The sequence below is a fragment of the Ursus arctos genome, chromosome X (assembly GCF_023065955.2).
Source record: "Ursus arctos isolate Adak ecotype North America chromosome X, UrsArc2.0, whole genome shotgun sequence".
NCBI lineage: Eukaryota > Metazoa > Chordata > Mammalia > Carnivora > Ursidae > Ursus > Ursus arctos.
The window spans coordinates 67,477,223-67,502,711 of NC_079873.1; the positions used below are offsets into that span (position 1 = coordinate 67,477,223).

At 34.3% G+C, this 25,489-nt stretch overlaps 1 protein-coding gene across 2 annotated transcripts in view; it reads right to left on the bottom strand.

Annotated features, from left to right (window-relative positions):
* The window catches only part of HDX (highly divergent homeobox), a 206,956-nt gene that overhangs the window by 168,731 nt on the left and 12,736 nt on the right, over positions 1–25,489 (bottom strand). For both annotated transcript variants that reach the window (XM_026480141.4, XM_057312795.1), the window contains exon 2: positions 5,359–5,505. In XM_026480141.4, the coding sequence (XP_026335926.1) occupies positions 5,359–5,505 (147 nt within the window). The remainder of the gene's footprint in view (positions 1–5,358; positions 5,506–25,489) is intronic.

Consider the following 25,489-nt stretch of genomic DNA (forward strand, 5'->3'; position numbering starts at 1 on the left):
TAAGGTAAAAAATAAAAAAATAAAGTATAAGGTCAGATATGTTCAAGAACTTGCTCTTAATAAATATCCGGGAACTTTGAAAAGAGAATTGTATTATTGCTTCTTTCCTCAAAATCCTTTCAATTAATCTATAGCAAGAATCCTAAAAATGTTTTTATCCCTTGACCTAGTAAATCCATTTCTAGGAATTTATCCTTAAAATAATCATAGATGTATACAAAGTTTATATGCAATTATGTTCATCATATCTTTATTTTTAACTGTGTAAAACTGGAAGCATACTACAGTAGGAAATTTAATGATATTGGAAAATGCTCATAGTATTATTAAACAAATATACACTTGTAATCTTCAGGTTTAACAACTTGTGTTCTATGAATATATCATAACTTGGTTAATTTAATATTGCAAGATATTATTGGGTTATTTTTAGAATTATTCACTATTATAAACCATACTGAAATACATGTCATTGTATATGTATCTCTGTGCTAATGAATCATTGAACATTATATCAAAAACTAATGATGTACTAAGAAAAAAAAAGAATGCTATCCTAGAAGGTAAAATGTTGAGCTTTTTGATACTCTCAAGGTACCCTCCAATGCATAAGAGTTCTGGTTTCTCCACACCCTCACCAACATTTTGCATTATCCTTTTGTAGTATTTACTAGCTAAGAGTTAATATAAGGTATAAAATTGCTGTTTTCATTTGAATTTCTATGGTTACTATATTACTTTAATAAAATTGCTTATCCATTACTTTTACTCATTTTTATATTGGAGTATTTATCTTTTTAAATTGATTTATAGAAGCAATTTTTTACTAGAGATAGCAACACTCGTCACAAGCTGCAAATATTTTTCCCAGTTTGTCATTAATTTATGGTATTTATTTCCTTCTTTATATTTTTCTCTACCTACCAAATTTTATATAGTAAATGTGTATTACTTTTATAACAGAAAAATCATTATTAATAAAAATAATACAAGAGGTTGGCATTCAGGTTTGATTACAAAATATGTACTTTTATATAAGTAATCTGTTATAACAATCTTAGTAGTATTACACTGAATCGTGATTATCCAATAAGAAATATGCAATAAGAAATATTGCATTCAAAAAGTGATCAGTAAACTTTATAACTATTTTAAAGTGCATACCATGTTATAAACTACCAAAACACATTCATCTATTACAAATTTTTTAAAAAATAAAATAAGTGAAAATATTAAATAAACTAGCCTTTCACAAACATGGTGCAGGGTGTATTTGGTTAACTTTTATGTGATGTGTTTTTGAAGACCACAAAAATTTCTCAGGTTTGATGTTTATACAATATACAACATTAATGTTGCTGTAATACTATAAATAAAAGCTAACATATATTGAATCCCCATTATGTGTTTTTATATATATTAGCGTCTTTGATTATTTTTTCTAATTGTATAAATGAAAAAAATTGATGTTCAGAAATATTAATTAGTTTATAGAAGGCTATCCTGTCAGCAAGTGATGGAGCAATGTCTCAAAATCAATTTTACTTGACCTCAAAGCACATTCTCCTTCCTCTATGGCAAGAAACTCCTGAAATGGTCATCTTTGTTGGCCATTTTATTTTTATAATTGGTATTTCTCTAACAATGAAAATGTTCCAGAGATGTAGATGCTCTATTTTGCTTCCCATGAGGCTGTGGGAATTTTAAACTCACTCTAATTTAGTTTTACTAAAGAGCAGAGGTGAGAATTAAGCAGAGGGACAAATAAATATAAACGTCAAAGGAGAAGGAGGCAGAATAGAAAAAGTGAGAGGTTTTAAAATATATACTCAAAAGAAATATTTAAATAGAAATATTTTCAAATAAATATAACTTCAAGGTATTGTTCAAAAATGTGAATTTTACAAATATTCAAAATAAGTTACTGTATTACAGCTTTTCAAGTATGAAAAATATGCATAGAAAGCAAAATGCATTTGTTAATAATTTTTAAAAATGTACAATCATTACACTTAACTTTCAAGCATAGTGAATTTGGAACATTTGAACTCAAGAAATACTACATCTGGAGGGCAGCTCTGGGCAATATTTCTAAGAAGACAAATAAATTTTCTCATTACTCTAACTACCTTAATGCAGGAATTTTTAAGAGTGATCTTAGTAAATTGCAAATTTATGGCTTATTTTAATAAAGCCATGTAAAGCTATTAAAATAAGCCATAAATTTGCGATATATTTCTATAAATAGTTACTTATATAGTTTTCAGATATTTACATTACATATTCATAAAAAAGTAAAATGCAGGAGAATATCATGTGTATATGAAGCTCAGCTATCTAACAATCTCACTCGTCCAGAACACAGCCAACATAGAAATCACAGGATACAGGTATCTTACTAAAAAGCACAACCCTTGACCTTAAAACACACTTTATCTTATTTTACATATGATTTCACCAAATCTGGTATTCTAATCTATAACAATTAGAAATAACAAAATAGGGGCGCCTGGGTGGCACAGCGGTTAAGCGTCTGCCTTCGGCTCAGGGCATGATCCCGCCGTTATGGTATCAAGCCCCACATCAGGCTCTTCTGCTATGAGCCTGCTTCTTCCTCTCCCACTCCCCCTGCCTGTGTTTCCTTTCTCGCTGGCTGTCTCTATCTCTGTCAAATAAATAAATAAAACCTTAAAAAAAAGGAAATAACAAAATAAATAGAGCATTGGTGACAGAGATTGCTATTGGAGCCAATTTGATAGCACCAAAACAGAATATCCATGAAATTTTGCTCGCTAAAAAGGAAAAGGAAAAACATTAGAGAATTAATGTGAGAAATAAATATTTTGGAGTTCTTTAGTGAAGGAGAAACTCACCCCATATAGCTTACCATGTTATAAGCATTATTATTTTATAGCACAATGCAATAATTCATTTTCATAATGAAACTCTGAGTCAAAAAGTATGGGTTCAATGATTTTCAGTATTTTCCATTGAAGTTAAAGTGAGAAAGTGTAACCTTAAAAAATATTTTTAAAATTCTGAAAATAAAGAAAATTTATTACCTGAGCATTCCCTATAACTGAATTAAATTTTACTTAAAGCTATTCAGTTACAAGATCCAAAAATTACCCATGCTTATAGGATATAAATGATTCTTATTCCAAATGTCTCATTGGTTGAGAGAGAAAATGGGTCAAACAAAATTGATATGATGAGAATTTGGGGTCTATAGCTAACAAAGCAATACTATATAAAAAAGAAAGAAAGACATTAGGTCACCAGTTCATAAAATTCTCTTTCAGTTCTCTATTTGAAATTCAGTCTCCATTGCTTCTCAGCCTTTTGGCTAAGATAAAATGAAATCCACTGCCTCCAAACCTGTTTTCTTTTCTATACCTCCTTCTTTGATTCTCTGTTCCTTTACTCTATTTTTGCATGGATGTTTTAGCCTTTTAAGTTCATTTTACATTGGGATCAAGTTCTTAGTACCATGGGATTTGAGTTCTGAGGAAAAACACAACAAACACTATATTTAAATAATAAAGAAAGTTCTCTTTCAAGTAGAACATATAGACCTAGCAAAATATTGAAGGCAGGGGAAGTTATAGAATGATGAGTCTATAAACAACTCCCTTCTCAGACTGGAGAAAGCAACCAAAATTGTGCTGGAATTTAGATTAAGAAGACTGAAATTCTGTACAATTTACACTCTTTTAGAACAGAGAGAATGCATCTGTTTTACACAATTCCTTAAAACTTAAATAACATTTTACTTGTAAGCTTACAATCTAGGAATTTATTTCTCTCTTTCTAATTGTTTGTTTTAGATTTCATACCATTTGGAGCATAAATATAAATCTTTGTATTTCAGCACTGTCAATATTCAAGTACAATAAGTAAGTTATTGGGGGGAAATTGCAGTAACAAATTGGAAATATGAAAGATCACATAGTCCATAAGCAGCTGTCTGAGAAGGCTTTTCACTTTTAAGTAATGATAAAACAAAAGGAAAAAAAGAAGAAAAAAGAAAAGGATAAAAAAAGTTACTCCAAAAAAATGAGTTTGTACTTATAAAATGCAATATCATCAATTTGAAATACTACACATTTATTTTTCTAAGGAAATTAAACATTTTTGAATTTACTAAAAGGACAACCTTTGACCTTAAAACACAATTCTCTTATTTTATGCACAATTTTACTTAATCTGATACAAAAAACAAAAAGAAACCCCAAAAAACTTTAGTCTAGGGTTCATAGTAAAGAAGAAAATTGAGCTGTAAATTCAAATAGGGAGTTTATATCTATAAATAGAAGATATTTCTAGTTCCTACACGAATCTGAATATAATGGTTGCACTCAGCACATAAAAAAACAGATATCCTGTGATATTTACCCCCTAGAATTGGTGTCATAATTCCCTGTTCAAAGGTGAATATATCCTTTAGTCTTTAAGGAATAGATTTTCCAAAGAATTATGTTTATCGAGAGAATTTTTATATTTAGGGTCTTTTGAAATTTCCTCCAAAAGAAACATAAACCTAAAAACAGATGTCTTTTCTCTTTGACAAATTAGCCTAATGAATGACAAGGATGAGAAAGTTACCAATTTTTGAATCCGTAAGTTTTCAAGCCAGGAGTATTTGTACCATGTTCAGACAAACATGAAAGGATTTAGGCAATCAATAAGATTTGTAACTAATTCTGTTAGATTTATCTCTTGTCTCCGCTCTATCACCTTCTCATTGCCTTTCACAGAAGTTTAAGGGCTCTGATTTTTACAGCTGAATAACTATGGTTGTGATAAAGGAAAATTTCCACCAGTGGGATTTCTTGTTTCTTAGTAACTAACCCATTAAAATACATGCATTTTACTTGGAAAAGGGGTCGGTATTCATAAAAAAGGCCAGCTTTCCCCAAAAAAGAAAAAAATACTGAAGTCAAAAATACCTGATTAAAAAATTCAAATATACAAAGAAAATATGCTAGGTACACAATAGTCCCTTGGTAAATGCCTGTGTTACTGATATCATTTTGGAGCATTATCTATAGATTAAACCTGGGTTTAAAGAAGGCACAGGATAAGCAACTAATCTTAAAAGTAGTCATTAGTTCAAAGGATTGGGATTTTTTAAAGCTATGTTTACAATGCAAAAGTTTTAGTGTTTTCAAGGTATTTACAGAAACGAATACATACTAAATGATTAGCTCTATTTATTATTTTTTTAAAGTAGTATTTTTATATCAGGGAAATGAAACTATAAAGTTAGTGACTTCATACTCTGATGGTTTTTCTCATATTAAGCAATTATCACTTATAAAAAGCTATAAATCCAAGAATTACAACCTCAATACTTACCCTGACTACACTGAAGTCCAGCTTAGTCTCCTGTGCACACTGTAATATGAGCTGAAAGCAATTTTTACTTTGATTTGTCATTCCATTTTCATAATAACGCTGTAAAATCCTTTGTTGTTCTACAGTAAATACAGAACGTAGATTCATCTAAAAATAAAAGAAGATACTCTGAAAATTGGAGTAAGAATTGGGTGTATGCAGAATTTGCATGCTTCCATTTTTTGATACATTTTCAGTGCTTCAAAGCTGCAAGATTTATTTAATTGAACTAATTCCCAGTAATGGGCAATAATTTGTGTGCCAAAGGGAAACAGGTTCTAACTGAAAATTATATATAATGCAAACACTTACTAAATTTGTTCAGAAAAAGTAACAACTTTAAGGACAAAAAGAGAGAGAGAGAGGAAAACCCTATCTGGTTAGTGTCAGTACATTGGGAAATAAAGGTTCTTTCACTGAAATAAGTATTTATGGCTAGTAAAGCCAGAGATGGTGGTAGCCATACATTCGTGGTCAGTTATCAACAAGAACACTCGCTGTTCTTTCTCAAACAAGGCATCTGGCATACGTCTAAAAGCCAGAAACTGTGGTCTGAAACAAAGAGGTGCTTTTATTTTTCCTTTCTTAAATAAAGGGGTTCTTTATATATATTAAATCAAAACCTCTCTTAAAAAGCTTAAAAATAGGGGCGCCTGGGTGGCGCAGTCGTTAAGCATCTGCTTTCGGCTTAGGGCGTGATCCCAGCATTCTGGGATCGAGCCCCACATCGGGCTTCTCTGCTGGGAGCCTGCTTCTTCCTCTCCCACTCCCCCTGCTTGTGTTCCCTCTCTCGCTGGCTGCCTCTATCTCTGTCAAATAAATAAATAAAATCTTTTTTAAAAAAAAGCTTAAAAATAAACAGGAAGTGTTGATGATTCAAAATATCTCTGCTTTAAGCAATACTAACCAAAAAAATATTTTTAATAAATATAGTATATAAATCAAAGTTCAAAATCATTTGCATTTTACTAAAAGTAAACCATGTAAAAACTACATACTTTTAATTAAATTGGCAGCAACATAATTATACAAGAGGAATTTAAAAATTCACTTTATCCTTTCTGCCAATACACAAGGTATTTAATATTAAGAGAAAACAACCTCTGAAACTCAGACTAAAAAGCAGGTCAAACTCTTTTTTTCTTAGAAACGAATTCTAGTAGGGCATTTTATAAAAAAAGAACCCTTGTAATTAGATTAAGGCACCTTTTGGTTCTTATTAAAAGTGTTCATACTGAAATTGTTATTCCTAAAAGTTGACAGAAAGAAAACACTTTCTAAGGAAATCGTCCTTTTAAAATTAGGAAAACAGCAACAACAGAAACACTATAAGCCAAACCAAACACAAATCATTCTAGTATACTGGGTATGGAAACAACCAAGTACACTGACATGGAAATAAAAATAATGTTCCTTTCTCTGAATATGTTAAACAATAAAGTAAAGACAGCCATACAGCCATCTATTGCCTTTTGTACACCTGACTTTTTTTCTTGCCCACACAAACATCTTCCTATCTAATGCTAAGAAATCCAATTAGAGAAAATCAGATGTGGGAGAGGACACAGGAAATATGAGTAGAGTTTCTCCCTGAAACTTTCAGGAACCAAATAACTCTACTAACTTTCTGAAGGGGTCTCATTCTGGAGTGTGACCAAACTTTCAAGAATGGTTGGGGCAGAGGGTAGTGATGGTATCCATCAAAGCAACATTTACTATCATGGCTGTCACCTTTCAGAGCAATTCGGGATTCTTTTCCCTAAATAATTCAGCTACAGTCAAGAGAGGAGCTGGGAATAGAAAAAAAGGGCAGAGATCTTATATCAGCAACTCATAGAGGAAAGATTTCAAATGTCTAAGAAATTCATGACAAGATGCTTTGCTTTCTTGTTTACAAAAATAAAAATTAAAACATAAAAAGAGAGAGAGAGGAGCTGGGAGGCAGAGGACAAAACCTAAAATAGGTCATCTGGTGTGAGCTTAGAAGCAAGGATTTTTGGAATGAGTTCTGAGGAGGGCCATAAACTTCAATTTCACTAATGTATAATGAGGGTAATGGCTCTGATCCTTCTCTGCATGTCTGTAACTACAAAAATAAAAAATCCTAGAGGACAAGATATGAGTGATCCTCATGTGTGATGATACCTGCTGTAAAATATACGAATGTTTACCTATTGGCTAGCTACAACAGTTACATGTACTCAAGTGTGATATAAGCATTAAAAAGCACAACAGGTTCTTCCTCACTGATATCAATAGCCAAATATAGATGCTGAATACTAAACTGATTTCTGGAGTCTACGTTCTGACAGTAGACAATGCTGTGACCTTTTTAGTTTTTTTTAAAATTCATAGCAATAGCAGGAAGGTCAGCTTGCTCAAGAGATCTAATGTTTTTTTTTCTTTCAAATGATAGGACATTTATTCTTTATCACAACTAGATAAAACCTTATAAGCAAGATAACTTGTCATTATCTCTACCTACCCTAGTCTATTAAGTGGCAAGATATTGAATGACTGCATAGACAAAGTTACTAATCATTTGCACAAAACCAGGAAGAGAATTGTAAAAACCTTCATTTTAAAAGTTGGGTTCTTATTTCTGTGGAAATAAAATGGCAAGCCATTGGTTTAATGGAAATTGAAGTTTGTTGGGTTGAGGTATGGAGGGTAACTGAATTAAGGAATTGAATACTGAAATAAGTCATTTAGCCTTACCCCAAGATTTACTAATTTAATATTCTTGGCAATGTGCCACTCACTTAGCACATGACAGCCTATAGGAATAAGATGACCTGTGTGCTACACTTAGCTCCACTGTGGACTAGTGTGTAAGTCACTTAATTTTTATGAGCCTCTATTTCCTAACTTGTAAAATGCTAAGATATATGACATGTTCTACCTACCAGTCTGGGTTTTTACAAATAATTTAGGATATGTGAGCTCATTGTCTTAAATTGTAAAGCATGCTATAGTTGTAACACATCTGTAAGTATGACTAGGCTCTTCACTTTATCTATCATATTCAGATATGGGATTTCTCAGGTTGCTCTCAGCTTTAGGATTCAGTGTTTTAATAAAGATCCTGAGCCACTGAAAGGATTATGCTCAGTTTGTTCTATTCAAACAAGCAGAGCAATGAGTAAAATGTTATAAATTTATTGCCTCAGAAGTACTTGAAAAATGAAGCTTCTAAGAATGACTTCCCCTTAGCAGTATCACATAGCTTAGGTCATATTTTCACATGGGAACATTTCAGATAAGTTTCTACATACCATTGTTCTTATGCACCTGATGTCATACATAAACCCAGATCTAGTAGTGCCCTAATAATGTCTTAACTGGTTAAATCATTTGAAAAATACCAAAAAAATTTTACTCCTAAGTGTTCATTCTTGGAAAACTGATTCTAACAATGGGCTGAGTCCATAAAATCATCACCAGATCAAATATAGCACATTCTTTCCAATATTGAAAGTTTCAATTTAAGGTACACCACTGATTTTTTTTTTTTTGGTTTACAAAGAGTTGCACCTGGGTTAATAAAACATTTTGAACATCTTTAATTTGACCAATATACCTCTATTAGCATTGCCCTTTTTATCCATTATTATTGTTCACTTTTTAATTTATATATAGTTAATTTCACTCTTTTTGGTATACGGTTTTATGAGTTAGGACAAAATATATATTAATGAAACCACCACCACAACCAAGATACAAAACAGATCCATCACTCCAAAAAAATTCCCTTATGCTGCTTCTTTATAATTAACTCTTCTAGCCATCCCAGCCCTGGGCAACAACTAATGTGGTTCTATAATTTTGACTTTTGAAGAAAGTTATGTAAATGGAATAAAAGAGTATCTATTCCTCTTAGACTAACATCTTCCACTTAGCATAATGCATTTGAGATTTTTTTCTGTGTTGTCTGTATGAGTAGTTTTCTCCTTTCTATTGCAGAGTAATATTCCATTGCATAGACTGTACCATAGTTTATCCATTGGAGGACATCTGAAATTTCCAAGTTCTTGGCTACTGTGAATAAAGTTGATAAGAAAAAAAAAATCTGTGTGCAGGTTTCTGCCTGCAAATGTCTTTTCATTTATCTGGAGTAAATACTTAGGAGTGGGATTTCATGTGGTAAGTGTATGTTTAACTTTATACGAAATTACTAAACAGTTTTCAAAAGTGACTGTAAAAAATTGCTTTCTTGCCAATATTCTATAAAAGTTTAAGTTTTTTTTTACTTTCTCACCAGCATTTATTATTATCAGATATTGTTTTTTTATTTTTTAGAGAGGGAGAGAAGGGGGGAGGGAGGAGAAAGATGGAGAAAGAGAATCTTAAGCAGACTCCACACTCAGCACAGAGCCTGATGCACAGCTCCATCTCACAACCTTGAGATCATGATCTGAGCTAAAATCAAGAGCTGGACACTTAACCAACTGAGCCACTCAGGTCTCCCACTTATCAGATATTTTTAAAAATGTAATACAACTACACTATGATCCAGCAGTTTCACTACTATTTACTCAAAGAATACAAAAATACTAATTCAAATGGATACATACACCCCAATGTTTATAGCAGCATTATCTACAATAGCCAAATTGTGGAAACAGCCCAAGTGTCCATCAACTGATGGATGCATAAAAAATAAGTGGTATATATATTCAATGGAATATTACTCAGCCATAAAAAAGAATTCTTGCCATTTACAATGACATGAATGGAGCTAGAGTATTATTTGAGTGAAATAAGTCTGTCAGAGAAACACAAATACCGTATGATTTCACTCATATGTGGAATTTAAGAAACTAAACAAATGAACAAAAAGAGAGAGAGAGAGAGAAAGGGAAGCAAATCAAGAAACAGACTCTTAACTATAGAGAACAAACTGATGGTTACCTGAAGGGAGGTGGGTGGGGGGAGGGGTTAAATAGGTTATGGGGATTAAGGAGTGCACTTGTGATGAGCACTGGGTGTTGTATGTGTTGAATCAATAAATTGTACACCTAAAACTAATATTACACTGTTATGTTAACTAACTGGAATTTAAATGAAAACTTAAAAAATTAAAAACAAATAAAAATTAGCCATCCTAATAGGTTTATAATTATATGTTATTATTGTGGTTTTAATTTGTATATCCCTAGTAATGACATTAAGCATTTTCTAGTATGTTTTTTAGCCATCTATCTACCTACTTTATAGAAGTGTCCAAATATTTTTCAAGTTTTTTAATTGGATTTTATTTCTTTTAATTTTATTGAGTTTTTAGGGCTCATTACATATTCTGGATACAAGTCCTTTATCAGAAATATGATTTGCAAGTATTTTCTCCCTGTTAGTAGCTTGTCCATTTTATTTTATTAAAGTGTATTTCAAAAAAATTAAAAAAATAAGTGTATTTCACAGAAAAGGTTTTAATTTTGATAAAGTCCAACTTATCACTGTTTTCTCTATTAAAGATTGTTGTTTTGGTGCTATATCAAATAAATCTGTGTGTAGAAAAGATCAGGCAGGGGTGCCTGGGTGGCACAGCGGTTAAGCGTCTGCCTTCGGCTCAGGGCGTGATCCCAGCGTTGTGGGATCGAGCCCCACATCAGGCTCCTCTGCTATGGGTCTGCTTCTTCCTCTCCCACTCCCCCTGCTTGTGTTCCCTCTCTCGCTGGCTGTCTCTATCTCTGTCAAATAAATAAATAAATAAAATCTTAAAAAAAAAAAAGAAAGGATCAGGCATCCTAGATGAGTCATAAAATATGAGGTTTTCCGGTCTGGCTGTTGGGAATGTAAACAATTGTGGGTCCTATTTGAGCTATGAGGATTGTTTGCCTGATTCTTTCTAATGGTTCTTTCCTTGTCCTTGGTAATTTTTTCACACACTGGAGCTGATTAGTATTTAGCTAAAGGCTTGAGGGGTCCCTCTATAAATCTCCATAGCTTTCTCAATGTGCAGCTTTCATCTCTCTGCGAGCTTTCTCCTCTCCAGTATTGTCCCTCAAATTCTAGCCACCCTACCCTTTCTGAACTCTGCATCTTCAACTCAGAGAGAATTCCAGTCTGTTTGGTTTCACTTTCCTTTGGTTGTGATCTGGATACTTTTTTCAGACAGTAATTTGAGACACTAATAGGGTTTATCTTGTTTCCCTTCTCTCAATAATCATGGTCTTGTGCTGTCTTTTGCTGAATATCTGAAGTCCATAGTTTCATATATATTTTTACTTTTTTGTTTGTTTTTAGATATTTAAGATAAGAGGGTAAATCTTGTTCTTGTTACTTCATCATGGCTGTAAGCAGAAGTTCAGGTGGCCTTTAGGAGCAGTAGAATAGGAACATTATGTTAAGAATCAGGAAATATCTGTTTATATTCAGCTTCACTACTTACTAGTTTTGTCACCTTAGCAGAGATAGTTGGTCTTTTGGACTCAGTTTCTTCATCCAAAAAATGGGGCTATAAAATCTTTTCTCTATTTTTCTTCATATAATTAGTTACCTTCATTAAAATACATGGTAATCTATAATGTATTGTGTAAAAGCTATTTTTGTTAATAGTTAACATATATAACCAACTACTTATTCCTACAAGTAATAGTTATTTTAACACATACCAAGCCACTCCTACATCATTTGTATACAAACCTCAAATGAAAAAAATATACATTATTCTATTATCATGGCCAAAGGAATACAGATGCTATGACTCTCTTCTATCTGATGAGAGTCTGATCTTTGAAAATTCTGAGGGGATGACATCCATGTGTATGGATGCCTCTGCATAATTTTTTAATGTAAATTGTATTTAAAATAAAAGGATATATATAACTAGGTGAATTATTCTACTAAAAACTAACTGATTAAGCAGTTATTTGGAAGAAGCTTGATTAAATATACAAAAATGAATTGGCACTTTGAGCTTAATGAAATTTGAACATGTGTAAGAGTTGCTATTGTAAATCTGTTTTCAGTTGTCATTTCAATCTGTCATTTGCATTGAATGATGCTCATCTTTACAAAAAGCAGCTCTAATTACCTTATTTTATAGTTTATTAGCCAGAATTTGCAGATATTGCAAAAAATAAATTTCGCCATCTTCTAAGTATAAAATTGAGTAACACATATTTGCCTATTCTAATACTATGAAAGGATATTCATTATTTCTTTACGGGGCTATAATTACTGAAATGTATTGCACACACCTTTTATCTGTCATTTCAGAGATATAATTGTCCTCCATCACTTAGGTGGAAATATGAAACAAGAAATTATAACAACAGCCTATCATATGACTTTCTTAAGATACAAAGCAATTGAACATTGACCTTATTTTAAAAAACATTTAAAATTCTGTGTAATTAATATTCATATTTTCTAGCTACATAAAAGCTAAATATATATGCATAGTGACCTGGGTACAAATTGCAAAACAATTTTGTGTTTACATTCTTCACATAAATATATGAAAAGATATACATCTGTAAGGACATATACCTCTATAGCTTCATGTCTAATGTCTAAAAAGATTACTGGTTGTTCAGGGGGGAAAAAAAGGCTTTAACAGATTAGGAAGGGAAGACGGCAGAACAGAAGGATCCTGAAACTCATCTCCTCCCATAATATACTGAGGCAACAACATGTATTGCAACTTACTGTTAAAATGACCTGAAGACTGGCAAAACGGAGTTTCCACAGATAAAATATTTAAGAAAATGTCATATCCAAAAGGGTGGGAGGGGAAGAGAAATGGTCAGGAACCAAACTCCTGGTGTAGTGACTGACAAGCAGGAGGGACATCACAGACACAAAGGAGTGAGGGGATCAAGTTCCACACTGGGCATCCCTAGCCCTGAGGTCCTGCACTGGAAAGACTAGTCCCCATAATGCTTGGCTTTGAAAATCAGCAGGACTTAACATCAAGAGAACCCAAGGTTTATAGAAAACCATGTCTCTGTCCTTAAAGAGCCAGGATGGTTTATAACTTAGCCCTAGACCCAGCACAGAAGCGGGAATTTGAAAAGAGCCTGGGTAATATATGAAAGAGATTTATTGACTAATTTTACAATTAATTTACAATACATGCCAGATGGACAGGGATCTGCAGAAACTTTCTCCAAGTAGAGAAATGCTGTCAGGCACCATTTTTCTTGCCTTCCCTCAACGCAGATAGTCAGAAACTTGTGGGAGACAGTTCTGACACGCTCCATCTAACTTGCTAGCATAGCTTGCCCTGTCTTAAAGTTACCCTGTAGACCTGCTCCACCCAACCTGCCAACCTGGCAGGCACACCTCCAAAGTGATTCCCACCTTTCCATAACTGGCAGGCAGCTTCAATCAGAACAAGTGTCCCCCCAACCAAAGTGACTTCCACTCTGCCACACACAGCAAGTAGCCTTGACTAGAACAGGTGCCTATCCAAAGTAACTCCTGTCCCAAGGAAGTGGTACTAGTGGCACACACTAGCATCCCTGCAGTAGCTTCAGCCAGGCCTCTAAGCTAGCCATGCCAGGAGTAAACCCTGCCCATCAGAACACACACAGTAGCTGCAACCAGGCCTTTGGGCCAACTGTGTTGGAGGCAGACCCTCCTCATCTTGCACCCACAGAGTGACAGCAGATCATTGTAGACAGCCAAGGTGAGGTTTGGCCCTGCTTAACAGCATGCCCATAAAAGCTGCAGTAGCTTCCCATCTAGCTGCACACAGGACAAGCCCTCCCTACCAGTGCACCCATAGCAGTTGCAGATATACATTGCAGCCAGCTGGGCTGAGGGCCAGCCCCACCTACCACCATGCCTATAGTAGTTGCAACCCAGCTCCCCCCCCAAAAAAAAACCCCACATATAACCCACACAGAGGATACCCTGGGAGCACCTGGTTCTGGTGACTGGGGAGATGGTGCTACAAAGCACCACAGAATGCCTTCTAAATAAGACCATTGCTTTCGAGACCAAGAGATGTGGTTGACCCACCTAATACATAGAAACAAACACAGAGAGTCAGGCAAAATGAAAAGACAGAGGAATATATTCCAAAGGAAAGAATAAGACCAAAGCACAGAAAAAGAGCTAAACAAAATAGAGATAAGCAATCTGCCTAATAAACAAAGTAATGGTCATAAATATGCTCAAATGACTTAAGAGAAAAGTGAATGTACTCAGTAAGAACTTCAACAAAGAGATAGAAAAATTAAAAAAATAACCAAAGCTGAAGAATACAACAACTGAAATGGAAAATATATTAGAAGAAATCAATAGCAGATTAGAGGATGCAGAAGAACAAATGAGTGATCTGGAACACACGGTAATGGAAAGCAACCAACTTGAACAGCAGAAAACAAAAGAATAAAAGAAATGAGGATAACTTAAGATACCTCTACAATAATATCAAGCATAATAGCATTCATATTATAGGAATGCCAGAGGGAGAAGAGAGAAAGAAGGGGACAGAAAACTTATTTGAAGAAATAATAGCTGAAACTTCCCTAATCTGGGGAAAGAAACAGATATCCAGGTCCAGAAATTACAGAGAGCCACAAACATAAAAACCTTTGGAGGTCCATATCAAGCTGTATAATAATTAAACTGTCAAAAACTAAAGATAGAATCTTAAAAGCACCAACAGAAAAGCATAGTTATATAAAAGGGAAACCCCATAAAACTATCACCTGATTCCTTAGCAGAAATTCTACAAGCTACAAGAAAGTGGCATGATATATTCAAAGGGCTGAAAGGAAAAAAAGAAGAACATAGCCAAGAATACTCTATCCAGCAGGGATAACATTCAGAATTGAAGGAGATATAAAGAGTGTCCCAGACAAAAAAAGTTAAAGGAGTTTATTACCCCAAAACTCATCTTACAAGAAATGTTGAAGAGACTTCTTTAGGTGGAAAAGAAAAGGCCATAACCAGAAGTAAGAAAATTATGAAAGGAGAAAATTTGAATGGTAAAAACATATAATAAACAAAGTAGATCAATCCCTTTTAAAGCTAGTATGAAGGTTAAAACACAAAAGTAGTAAAATTGGATATAGCTACAAAAATTAGTCAAAGGATATACAAAACAAAAAAAAGATATTAAATATGACATCACATATATAAAATGTGGAGGAGGGAGTAAAAATTGGACTGCTTTTAGAACGTGTTCAAACTTAAGCTACCATCAACTTAATATAGACTGCTATAAGATGCAATATATAAACTCCTAAGATGCTATATATAAGCCTCATGGTAACCACAAACCAAAATCTGATAATAGACACACACACACACACACACACACACACACACACACAAGAGAAATCCAAGCATGACACTAAAAACAAAACAAAACAAAACAACAACAAAAAAGTCATCAAATCATGAGAAGAGAACAAGAATACAAAAAAAAAAACAACAGAGAACTACATAAACAACCAAGAAAACAATTAACAAAATGACAGTAAATACATAACTATCAATAAACATTTAAATGTTTAACTATTAGACCAAATGCTCCAATAAAAAAAAGATAGGTTGACTAAATGGATAAGAAAAACTTGATCTATCCATGTGCTGCCTATGAGACACTCATTTCAGAACTAAAACACAGACTAAAAGGGATGGGACAGGAGCACCTGGGTGGCTCAGTCGGTTAAGTATCTGCCTTCAACTCAGGTCATGATCCCAGGGTCCTGGGATTGAGTCCCACAGTGGGCTCCCTGCTCAATGAGGAGCCTGCTTCTCCCTCTCCCTCGCCTGCCACTCCCCCTGCTTCTTCTTTCTCTCTGTCAAGTAGATAAATAACATTTCTAAAAATAAATAAATAAACAAGATGGGACAGAAAATGATATGCCATTCAAATTGTGGATAAAAAGCTGGAGTAGCAATACTTATATCAGACAAAATAGACTTTAAAACAAAGACAGTAGCAAGACTCAACCAAAGGGCGCTACATAATGATAAAGAAATCAATCCAAAAAAAAAAAAGGATATAACAATTGTAAATATCTATTCACCCAACACTGGAGTAAGTAAATATATAAAACATATTAACAGACATAAAGGGAGAAATGGACAGTAATAGAATAATAGTAGGGGATTTTAACACTACACTTACATCAATGGATAGATAATCCAGAAAGAAAATCAACAAGGCAACAGTGACTTTGAATGACACATTAGACCACATGAACCTAGCAGATATATACAGAACACTCCATCCAAAACCGGAGAACACACATTCTTTCAAGTGCATATGGAGCATTCCACAGGACAGATCACATTTTAGGCCACAAAACAAGTCTCTGTAAGTTTAAGGAGAATGAAATCATATCAAGCATCTTTTCCAATCACAGCAGTATGAAACTAGAAATCAATTACAAGAAAAAATATGGAAACACAAACACATGGAGGCCAAACAACATGCTACTAAACAAGGAAAAAATTAAAGAAGAAATTTTAAAAAAATACATGGAGTCATATGAAAATGAAAACACAATGGTCCAAAATCTTTGGGAGCATCCAAAAGCAGTTCTAAGAAGGAAATTTATAGCAATAAAGCCCAACTTCAAGAAACAAGCAAAATAACAACCTAAACTTACACCTTAAGGAGTTAGAAAAAGAAGAACAAACAAAGCCCAAAGCTAACAGAAGGAGGGAAATAATAAATATCCAAGCAAAAATACATGAAATAGAGTCTAAAAAATAAAAAAAGATCAATGAAAGCAGGGGCTGGTTCTTTGACAAGATAAAATTGATAAGCATTTACCCAGACTCATTAAGAAAAAAGAGAAAGAACTCAAATAAATAAAAAAAGAAACAAAAGAAGAGAAATTACAACTGATATCACAGAAACACAGAGGGTTATGAGTCTACCATGAAAAATTACATGCCAATAGATTGGACATAGATAGAAGAAATGGATAAATTCCTAGAAACATACAATCTTCTTAGACTGATTCAGGGAGAAATAGAAAATTTGAAAAGACTGATTTCTAGTAATACAATTGAATCCCAACAAACAAAATTCCAGGACCAGTTGGCTTCGCAGGTGACTTCTACAAAACATTTAAAGAAGAGTTACTACCAATCCTACTCTATCCCCAAAAAATAGAAAACAAAAAGAATTATTCCTAATTTATCCTATGAGGTCAACATTAAACTCTTATCAAAACCGAAGACACTACTAGAAAAGAAAATTACAGACCAATATCCTTGATGAGCACAGATGCAAAAATCCTCAACAAAATATTAGCAAATCAATTTCAAAAATACATTAAAAGGATCTTTCACCATATTCAAGTGGGGTTTATTCTAGGGATACAAATATAGTTCGATATATGCAGATCAATCAATGTGATACAGCACATTAACAAAATGAAAGATAAAGATCATATGATAATCTCAACAGATGTAGAAAGAGCATTTGACAAAATTCAGCATCCATTTATTATAACAATTCTTAATAAAGTGGGTATAGAAGAAACATAGTTCAAAATAATAAAGGCTGTATATGGCAATCCCACTGCTAACATCATACAAAACACTAAAAAGCTGATATCTTTTTCTCTAAGTTGAGGGACAACACAAGGATGTCTGCTTTCACCAGTTTTATTCAACATAGTACTGGAAGTCTAGCCAAAGCAAACAAGAAAAAGTAATAAAAGGCATCTAGATTGGTAAGAAATTAGTAAAATTGTCACTATTTGTAGGTGGCAAGACTGAAAACCCTAAGGATGCCACCAAAAATTATTAGAACTAATAAATGAATTCAGCAAAGTTGCAAGGCACAAAATTCATATACAGAACTATGCTGCATCTATATACACTAACAACAAAATAGCAGAAAGTAAAATTAAGAAAACAATCCCATTTGCAATTGCTTCAAAAAGTTACGTAAAAAGACATTTTACCAAGGAGGTAAATGACCTGTACTCTGAAAACCGTACAGCACAGACAAAAGAAATTGAGCATGACACAAATAAATGGAAAAACATAGCATATTCATGGATTGGAAGAATTACTGTTGTTAAAATGTTCATATGATCCAAAATAATCTACAGATTAAATCCAATCCCCATTAATATACCAATAGTATTTTTCTCAGAACTAGTATGAAAAATCCTAAAATTTGTATGGAAACACAAGAGACCCTGAATAGCCAAAGTGATCTTGAGAGAGAACAAACCTGGAGGTATCACCGTCCCAGATTTCAAACTATATTACAAAACAATATATAGTGATCAAAACAGTATCGTACTGGCACAAAAATAGACACATAGATCAATGGAACAGAACTGAGAGCCCAGGAATAAACCCACATTTATATAGTCAATTAATCTATGACAAAGGAAGCAAGAGTGTATTTTAGGAAAAAACAGTATCTTCAATAAATGGTTCTGGGAAACTGGACAGCTATATTCAAAAGAATGAAACTAGGCCACTTTCTTAAACATACACAATAATAAATTCAAAGTATATTAAATACCTAAATGTAATACCTGAAACCATGAAACTAAAAGAAAATATAGGTAGTAAACTCATGGACACTGACCTTAGCAATATTTTTCTGCATATGTCTCACCATGCAAGGGAAACAAAAGAAAAAAATAAACAAGACTACCTCAAACTAAAAAGCTTTTGCACAGTGAAGAAAACCACCAAGAAAATGAAAAGACAACAAAAGGTAAATACCATATAATTTCACTTACATGTAGAATCTACCAATAAAAAAAAGAACCAAAACAAATGAATTAACAAACAAAAATTAAAAAAAATATAAGAAAATAATTGGTTGCCAGAGGGGATGGCATGTGGGGGAGCAGGCAAAATAGGTGAAGGGGATTGATAGTTATAAACTTTAGCTTTGCAGATGATAGATCTGATAAGGAGTTAATATCCAAAATATATAAAGAACTTAAATAACTCAACACCAAGAAAACAAATAATCTGATTAAAATTGGGTGGAGAACCTGAGTACACATTTTTTTTTAAGAAGACATACAGTCAACCGACACATGAAAAAATGCTCGACATCATTAATTATCAGGGAAATGCAAATCAAAACCACAATGAGTATCATCTCACACTAGTCAGAATGGTTAGTATCAAAAAGACAAGAATAACAAGTGTTGGCAAGGATGTGGAGAAAAACGAACTCTCAAACTATATTAGTGGGAATGTAACTTGATGCAGCCACTGTAGAAAACAATGTGGAGATTTACAAAAAAAAAAAAAAAACTAAAAATGGAAATATCATAAATCCAGTAATTCCAAGAAAACAAAAAACACTAATTCAAAAAGATATCTGCACCCCTATGTTTATTACAACATTATTTACAATAGCCAAGATATGGAAGCAACCTAAATGTCCATCAATAAATGAATAGATAAGGAAGATAGGGCATATATATGCAATGAAATATTACCCAGCCATAAAAAGATAATGAAATCTTGAAATAAGACAGAGAAAGATAAATACCATATGATTTCACTTACATGTAGAATGTATTAAAACAATGAAACAAATGAATTAACAAACAAACAACAACAAAATATAGGAAACTATTTGGTTGCCAGAGGGGAGAGCTTGGTGGAGGCGGGGGCAGGCAAAATAGATGAAGTGGATTAAGAGTTACAAACTTTCACTTTTAAAATAAATAAGCTACAGTGTGGAGCAAAGATGGCAGCATAGTAGGAGGAAACTAGGCTTGTCTCTTCCATGGAACACAACTGGATAACTCTCAAATAATTTAAATACCCCAGAAATCAACACAAAGACTGACAGAACAAACTCCACAACTAAAAGGAGAAAAGAAGCCACATCAAAGAAGGTAGGAAGTGCAGAGACTTGGTTTGGGGGAGAAACAGATCACAGGTACTGCAGAGAGGACAGAACCACAGTCGTGGAGAAAGGCAAGAGTGAGAGGAGCACACAGGGGAACACATAAGAACACCTCCCCAAAGCCATTGGCTGGAAAAATAAGAAGGCCTGATTTTCATGAGTTCTTGCAACAAGCGGGGCTAAAAGAATGGAATTTTAAAGGTTGGCAGGCTTGGCAGGAATAACCCTGAGTGCACTGCCCTACTCCTGGAGAGAAAACAGGCAAACAACCCAGGGGCAGATGGCTTGGAAACGGGGATCTGAAGAATGCCTTGGGCCCACAGGGGGGATATTATTATTCCCTCTTCTTGGAGCTCATCCTTGAGAAGTAATATACACAGAGATTCCTCTCTGGGACAAAGGAGCAGGCTGGTGCAATTTTCCTCCCCTGTCCCTCAGCATAAACACAGAGCCACCTGCAGAAAGCAGCTCAGCCCTGACACTGACTGCCGAACCTGCTTACACCAAGTTCCAACCTCTGAGCTCTGGCACCACTGCCCTTCTCATCCTTCTTTGTCAAGTTTGCCTCAGTCCCAGTGTGGTGGGTCTCTTCCCCAGAAAACCAGCACAAAACCCTGTCTACACCACATCTCCTAACCAGAGAGTTCTGTAGGGTTTCTGTTCTAATGGAAGTAGAATCAGATCTCATTTAACAAGCAGAGCAGAGCACACCTAGTTAAAACTTGCCACATTCTGGCCAAGGAACAAACACATCCCACTGCAGGAAAGGAGAGCCTCTACAGACGACTGGTCTGAAGGAGAGAGAAGCCAAAGCACCCCAGCAGAGTGCACAAAAGACACACCAGAGATACTCCCTGCAGAGCCAGGCCCCAAACAATGTATGGACTCTTCTTCATAAAGCCATTACACTCAGGAACAGGAAACAAAACAGGCTTTTCTAACACAGAGAAGAAGACAGAGACTTAGACAAAAATGCAGAGACAGAGAAATTCATCCCAAATGAAAGAACAAGACATGGTCATAGTCAGAGATCTAAGCAAAACAGATATAAGTAAAATGCCTGACGGAGAATTTAAAGCACCCATCATAAGGATACTTGGTAGGCTCAAGAAAAGAAATGAAAAGTTCAGGGAGGACCTTACTGCAGAGATAAAAAAAAAGTTAAAAACAATCAGTTAGAAATAAAAATGTAATAACTGAGATGAAAATAGACTTGGTAGAATGAACACAAAGATGGAAGAAGCAAAGAAACGAAGTAGTGATACATAAGATAAATTAATGGGAAATAATGAAGCTGGGCAAAAGAGAGAAAAAAAGAATTATGGAACATGATAATAGACTTAGGGAACTCAGTGTCTCCATCAAATGTAATAACACTCATATTATAGGAGTTCCAGAAGAAGAAAGAGAAAAGGGGGCAGTGAATTTATTTGAGGAAATAATAGCTGAAAACTTCCCTAATCTGGAGAAGGAAACAGACATCCAAATCCAGGAGGCACAATGAACACTCATCAAAATCAACAAAAGCAAGCCAATACCAAGACATATTGTAATTAAATTTGCAAAATATAACAGTAAAGGAAAAATCTTAATAGCAGCAAGACAAAAGAAACCCCTAACTTACAAAGGAAGACCCAGAAGGCTAGCTACACATCTGTCAACAGAAAAGGAGCAAGCCAGAAAGGGGGTAGCATGATACACTCAAAGTGCTTAATGGGAAAAATGTGCAGCCAAGAATATCAAGCAAGGTTATCATTCAGAATAGGAGAGATAACACATTTCCTAGACAAACAAAAAAACAAAGGAGTTCATGACCACTAAACCAACCCGGCAAGGAATGTTAAAAGGGACTCTCTGAGTGGAAAGGAAAGACCAAAAGCAACAAAGACAAGACAGGATCAGAGAAAATCTCCAGAATCAATGAAAAAAGAAGTAATAAAATGGCACTAAATACATATGTATCGATAATTACTCTTGGGATGCCTGGATGGCTCAGTTGGTTAAGCATCTGCTTTTGGCTCAGGTCATGATCCCAGGGTCCTGGGATCAAGTCTTGCATTGGGCTCCTTGCTTAGTGGAGAGCCTGCTTCTCCCTCTGCCTGCTGCTACCCCTGCTTGTGCGTGCTCACGCGCTCTCTCTCTCTCTGACAAATAAATAAATAAATAAATAAAATATTTAAAAATAATTAATAATAAAAATAATAAAAGTAATAATAATAGTAGTAATTACTCAAATGTAAAGGGACGAAATGCTTCAATCAAAAGACACAGGGAGTCAGAATGGATTTAAAAAAAAAAAAGACCAACACCCATTTATAAGCTGTCTGCAAGAGACTCATTTTAGACCTAAAGACACCTGCAGATTGGAAGTGGGGGAAGGAGAAATGCTTATCATGCAAATGGAAGTCAAAAGAAAGCCAGAATAGCAATACTTGTATCAGATAAATCAGATTTTAAACCAAAGACCACAACAAGAGATGAAGAAGGGCATTATATCATAATAAAGGGGACTATCTAACAAGAAGATCTAACAATTGTAAATATTTATTCCCTAGCATGGGAGCAGCCAATATATAAAACAATTAATAACAAACATAAAGGAACTCATTGATAATAATACAATAATAGTAGGGGACTTTAACATCCCACTTACATCAATGCACAGATCATTTTGGCAGAAAATCAACAAGGGAACAATGGCTTTGAATGACACACTGGACCCGACGGACTTAGATATATTCAGAACATTCCACCTACAGCAGCATAATACACATTCTTTTAAAGTGCACATGAGATGAGTCAAGCAGAGAAAGACAGTTATCATATGGTTTCACTCATTTACAGAACATAAGAAATAGCAGGGAGAGCAGTGGGAGAAGGAAGGGAAGAATGAAGGGGGGGGTAAACTGAAGGGGGAATGAACCATGACAGACTATGGACTGTGGGAAACAAACTGAGGGCTTCAGAGGGGAGGAGGAGGGGGGACTGGGATAGGCCAGTGATGGGTATTAAGGAAGGCACGTATTGCATGGTGCACTGGGTGTTATGTGCAAGTAATGAATCATGGAACACTACTTCAAAAACTAAGGATGTACTCTATGGTGATTAACATAATATAATAAAATTTTTTTTTTAAAAATGCACATAGGACATGCTCTAGAATAGTTCACAAATTAAGGCACAAATTAGGTCTCCACAAGTACAAAAAGGTTGAGATCATACCATGCATATTTTCTGACCACAGTGCTATGAAACTTGAAGGCAACTAAAAGAAAAATAATGGAAAGACCACAAATACATGGAGATTGAACAACATGCTACTCAACAGTGAATGGGTCAACCAGGAAATCAAAGAAAAAATAAAAAATAATACATGGAAACAAATCAAAATGAGATATAATGGTCCAAAACTTTTGGTATGCAGCATAAGTGGTCATAAGTGGGAAGTATACAGCAAGACAAAACTACCTCAAGAAGCAAGAAATATCTCAAAAAACAACCTAACCCTTACACCTAAAGGAGTTAGAAAAAGATCAACAAATGAATCTGAAAGCCAGCAGAAGGGAAATAGTAAAGACTACAGCAGAAATAAATGATATAGAAACTACAAAACAACAACAACAACAACACACACACAATAGAACAGATCAATAAAACCAGGAGCTGGTTCTTGGAAAAAAATGATAAACCCTTAGACAGACTTATGAAAAAGAAAAGACAAAGGACCCAAATAAATAAAATCACAAATGAGAAAGGAGAGATAACAACCAAAACCACAGAAACATAAGCAATTATAAGAGAATATTATGAAAAACTATATGCCGACATATTATACAACCTGGAAGAAAAAGATAAATTCCTGGAAACATACAAACTACCAAAACTGAAACAGAAAGAAATAGCAAACTTGAACAGACCAATAAGCAGCAAAGAAATTGAATCAGTAATCAAAAATCTACCAACAAACAGAAGTCCTGTACCAGATGGCTTCACAGGTAAATTCTACAAAACATTTAAAGAAGAGTTAATACCTATTCTTCTCAATTATTCCAAAGAATAGAAATGGAAGGAAACCTTCCAAACTCAATCTATGAGGCCAGGATTAGCCTGATTCCAAAACCAGATAAAGACTACACTAAAAATGAGAACAACAGGCCAATATCCTTGATGAACATGCAAAAATTCTCGATAAAATACTAGCAAACTGAATTCAACACTATGCTGAATGAATCATTCACCATGATCAAGTGGGATTTATTCCTGGACTGCAAGGGTGGTTCAGTATTCACAAACCAATCAATGTGATATACCACATTGAGAAAAGAAAGGAAAAGAACCATATGATCATTTCAATAGAGGCAGAAAAAGCATTTGGCAAAGTATAACATGGGTTCATGATTAAAACCCTCCACAAAGTAGGGTTAGAGGGACTTAACTCAACATAATAAAGGCCATATATGAAAAACCCACAGCTAATATAACCCTCAATGGAGCAAAACTAAAAGGTTTTCTCTAAGGTCAGGAAAAAGACACAATGTCCACTCTCACCACTGTTACTGAACATCATGCTGGAAGTCCTCACCACAGCAGTCAGACAACAAAAAGAAATAAAAGCCATCATATCGGCAAGGAGGAAGTCAAAGTTTCACTTTGTAAAGTCACAGGGTGAAAAATCAATATACAGAAATCTGTTGCATTTCTATACATATACCAAGAATGAAGCAACAGAAAGAGAAATCAAGGAATTGATCCCATTTACAACAGGAACAAAAACCATATGATACCTAGGAATAAACCTAATCAAAGAGCTAAAAGATCTGTACTCTGAAAACTGTAGAACACTTATGAAAGAAACTGAAGAGGCCACAAAGATATGGAAAAATATTCCAAGCTCATTGATTGGAAGAACAAATATTGTTAAAATGTCTGTATTACCCAAAGCAATCTGTACATTTCATGCAAACTCTATCAAAATATCAACAGCATTTTTCAGAGGTAGAACAAACAATCCTCAATTTTGTATGAAACCTCAAAAGATTCTAAATAGCCAAAGCAGCCCTGAAAAAGAAAAGCGGAGGTGGAGACGTTACAATTCTGGACTTCAAGTTACATTACAAAGCTGTAGTGATCAAAATAGTTTGGTACCAGCACAAAAGTACACACATAGACCAAAAGAACAGAACAGAAACCCAGAAATGAACCCATAATGATATGGTGAATTAATCTGTAACAAAGCAGGAAAGAAAATCCAATGGGAAACAGTCTCTTCAA